At 38.8% G+C, this 2,500-nt stretch overlaps 1 protein-coding gene across 1 annotated transcript in view; it reads right to left on the reverse strand.

Annotated features, from left to right (window-relative positions):
- LOC137652394 (uncharacterized) overlaps positions 1-2,500 on the reverse strand; it is a 28,433-nt gene that overhangs the window by 1,202 nt on the left and 24,731 nt on the right. Inside the window, exons 9-10 of the mRNA XM_068385782.1 lie at positions 1,600-1,725; positions 1-666 (exon numbers count right to left, since the gene is read on the reverse strand). The exon at positions 1-666 is cut by the window's left edge and continues 1,202 nt beyond it. Of these exons, the coding sequence (XP_068241883.1) occupies positions 540-666; positions 1,600-1,725 (253 nt within the window). The 3' untranslated portion in view covers positions 1-539. The remainder of the gene's footprint in view (positions 667-1,599; positions 1,726-2,500) is intronic.

The following is a 2,500-nucleotide window of genomic DNA, read 5'->3' on the forward strand; positions in this document are numbered from 1 at the left end:
AGGAGCTATAGAAAATACCACTGGTAATAAGAGCACCCATTTGAAACCCTACTGATATGTCGACCTTCTAACTGACAAGAAATTTCCAGTCAGTTTGTGATTTCATTCTTCAGAAAACATAGAGAGACAGTCAGACAGAATAGCCAGAGGAACTATAGAAAACACCACTGGTAATATGAGCACCCATTTGAAACCCTACTGATATTTCGATCAGAAATGTCGTCAAGAAATTTCTAGGCAGTTGGTGATTTCATTCTTCAGAAAACATAGAGAGACAGTCAGACAGAATAGCCAGAGGAACTATAGAAAACACCACTGGTAATATGAGCACCCATTTGAAACCCTACTGATTTGTCGACCAGAAATGTGGTCAAGAAATTTCCAGTCAGTTGGTCATTTCATTCTAAGAACTATACATGGGCGAATAAAAAGGAGATAAGGAGAGAGAAAACCAGTGGAGTAGGACACCTCCAGCCGTGTGAGCCCCTGTTTGGAAGACTGGTGGTGTTTAGTTCTTTCCTCCGACTGGAAATTTCCAGTCAGTTGGCGATTTTGACTTTGTCTGTGTGGCGTGGCTTTCCAGTGTAGAGGCAAAGGGGACTTCTTTCTTCCTGACACTCTTCATCAGTGAAGTAATAATAGTGCTCGTATGTTATGGCTGCGCACCTGTAAAAACAAAGGGTGTTCATCAAGAAATTTATTTTGGAGTTTATTTTAATAAATCTAGCAAAGGAAATACAATTTATCTAGGGAATATTTTGGAGTAAATTTACAAAAGGAAATAAAATTTATTTCGTGGATATCTTAGAATCAATCTAGCATAAATGAAATTTCGATGTTTTGGAATAAATCTAGCTAAGAAAATATATTTTGGGGATATTTTGGAATAAATCTTGAAAGAAATAAAATTAATTTCGGGGATACTTTGGAATAAATCTAGCAAGGGAAATAGTTCTCAAGCGATTCCAAAACACGAGACCTTTAAATTGAAGAAATATATTATTTCATTATTTTTTTTTTTTTTTTTTACGGAATGAGGTAATTAGGGGTACCACAGGAGTTAGAGAACTATTAGATAAGATCCAAGAAAGTAGACTGAGGTGGTATGGTCATGTCATGAGAAGAGATGAACAGTATATTGGGAGGAGAGTTGTGGAAATGGAGGTACAGGGAACGAGAAGGAGAGGGAGACCAAAGCGAAGGGGAATGGACTGTATCAGGGATGACCTTCGATCAAAGGGATTGACCGGTGATGAAGTGTGGGACAGAGGTAGATGGAGAACGCTGGCCAGAAACATCGACCCCATATAGAAGTGGGAAAAGATGCAGACCAAGAAGAAGAAAGAACTACAAATTTTAATAGATGAGATCCCAGAGAGAGATATGAAAATCGTGATAGGTGACTTGAATGCTAAAGTTGGAAGGAATAATCAAAGGATAGAGCATGTGATAGGTGTCGAGGGTCTTGGCGAAGTTGCAAATGAAAATGGAGCACATTTCAGAAACATCGACCCCACAGAGAAATGGGAAAAGATGCAGACAAAGAAGAAGAAGATTAAAAAAACTCGTGATACTAAGTCCTGCCCTTGGACCACTCACCATCCTGACGATCGCTGAGCAGGAGCCTGGAGGTAATGGAAGCAAGGGGCCTTTGGCAAGGGACGCGGTGCAGGACTGAAAGGATCCGTGTGAGGAGGAGCCCGTGGGACACAGGAGCTGCTGTACCTGTAGAAGGAAAGAAGAGCGTAAAGGAACGTTCATGGGAAAACTCCCACTGGAATTGAAGAAGTTCACTATTATTATTATTATTATTATTATTATTATTATTACTTGCTAAGCAATAACCCTAGTTGGAAAAACAGGACACTATAAGCAAAAGGCCCCCAACAGGGAAAATAGCTCAGTGAGGAAATGAAATAAGGAAAAACTACAAGAGAAGTTTAAGAACAATAATATCAAAATAAATCTTTCATATATAAACTAGAAAAACTTGAAAACAACAAGAGGCTAAAAACTTCAAAACAACAAGAGGAACAGAAACAAGATAGAATAGTGTGCCCGAGTGTACCCTCAAGCAAGAGATCTCGAGCCCAAGACAGTGGAAGACCATGGTATAGAGGCTATGGCACTACCCACAACTAACCAACAATGATTTGATTTTGAAGTGTCTTTCTCCTAGAAGAGCTGCTTACCATAGCTAGTCTTTTCTATCCATACTAAGAGGAAAGTAGCCACTGAACAATTACATTGCTGTAGTTAACCTTGAGCGAGGAAGAGTTGTTGGTAATTTGGAAAACTTCGGTAGAGAAGAAAGGGGTCATGCATGCAAAATTATCGAAAGAAGTAACACGAGGAAATTGTTGTACAAAATATATGTGACACCAAAACTTCATTGGTTATTTGTAATGGTATTGTGATAAGGCAATATCCTTAATATCTAGATGAGAATTTGCATCCTAACAAGTTTATTTCAAATGGTTCCGCTCCAAAAGCTCTCTAA

The sequence above is a fragment of the Palaemon carinicauda genome, chromosome 13, assembly GCF_036898095.1.
Source record: "Palaemon carinicauda isolate YSFRI2023 chromosome 13, ASM3689809v2, whole genome shotgun sequence".
NCBI classification, from domain to species: domain Eukaryota; kingdom Metazoa; phylum Arthropoda; class Malacostraca; order Decapoda; family Palaemonidae; genus Palaemon; species Palaemon carinicauda.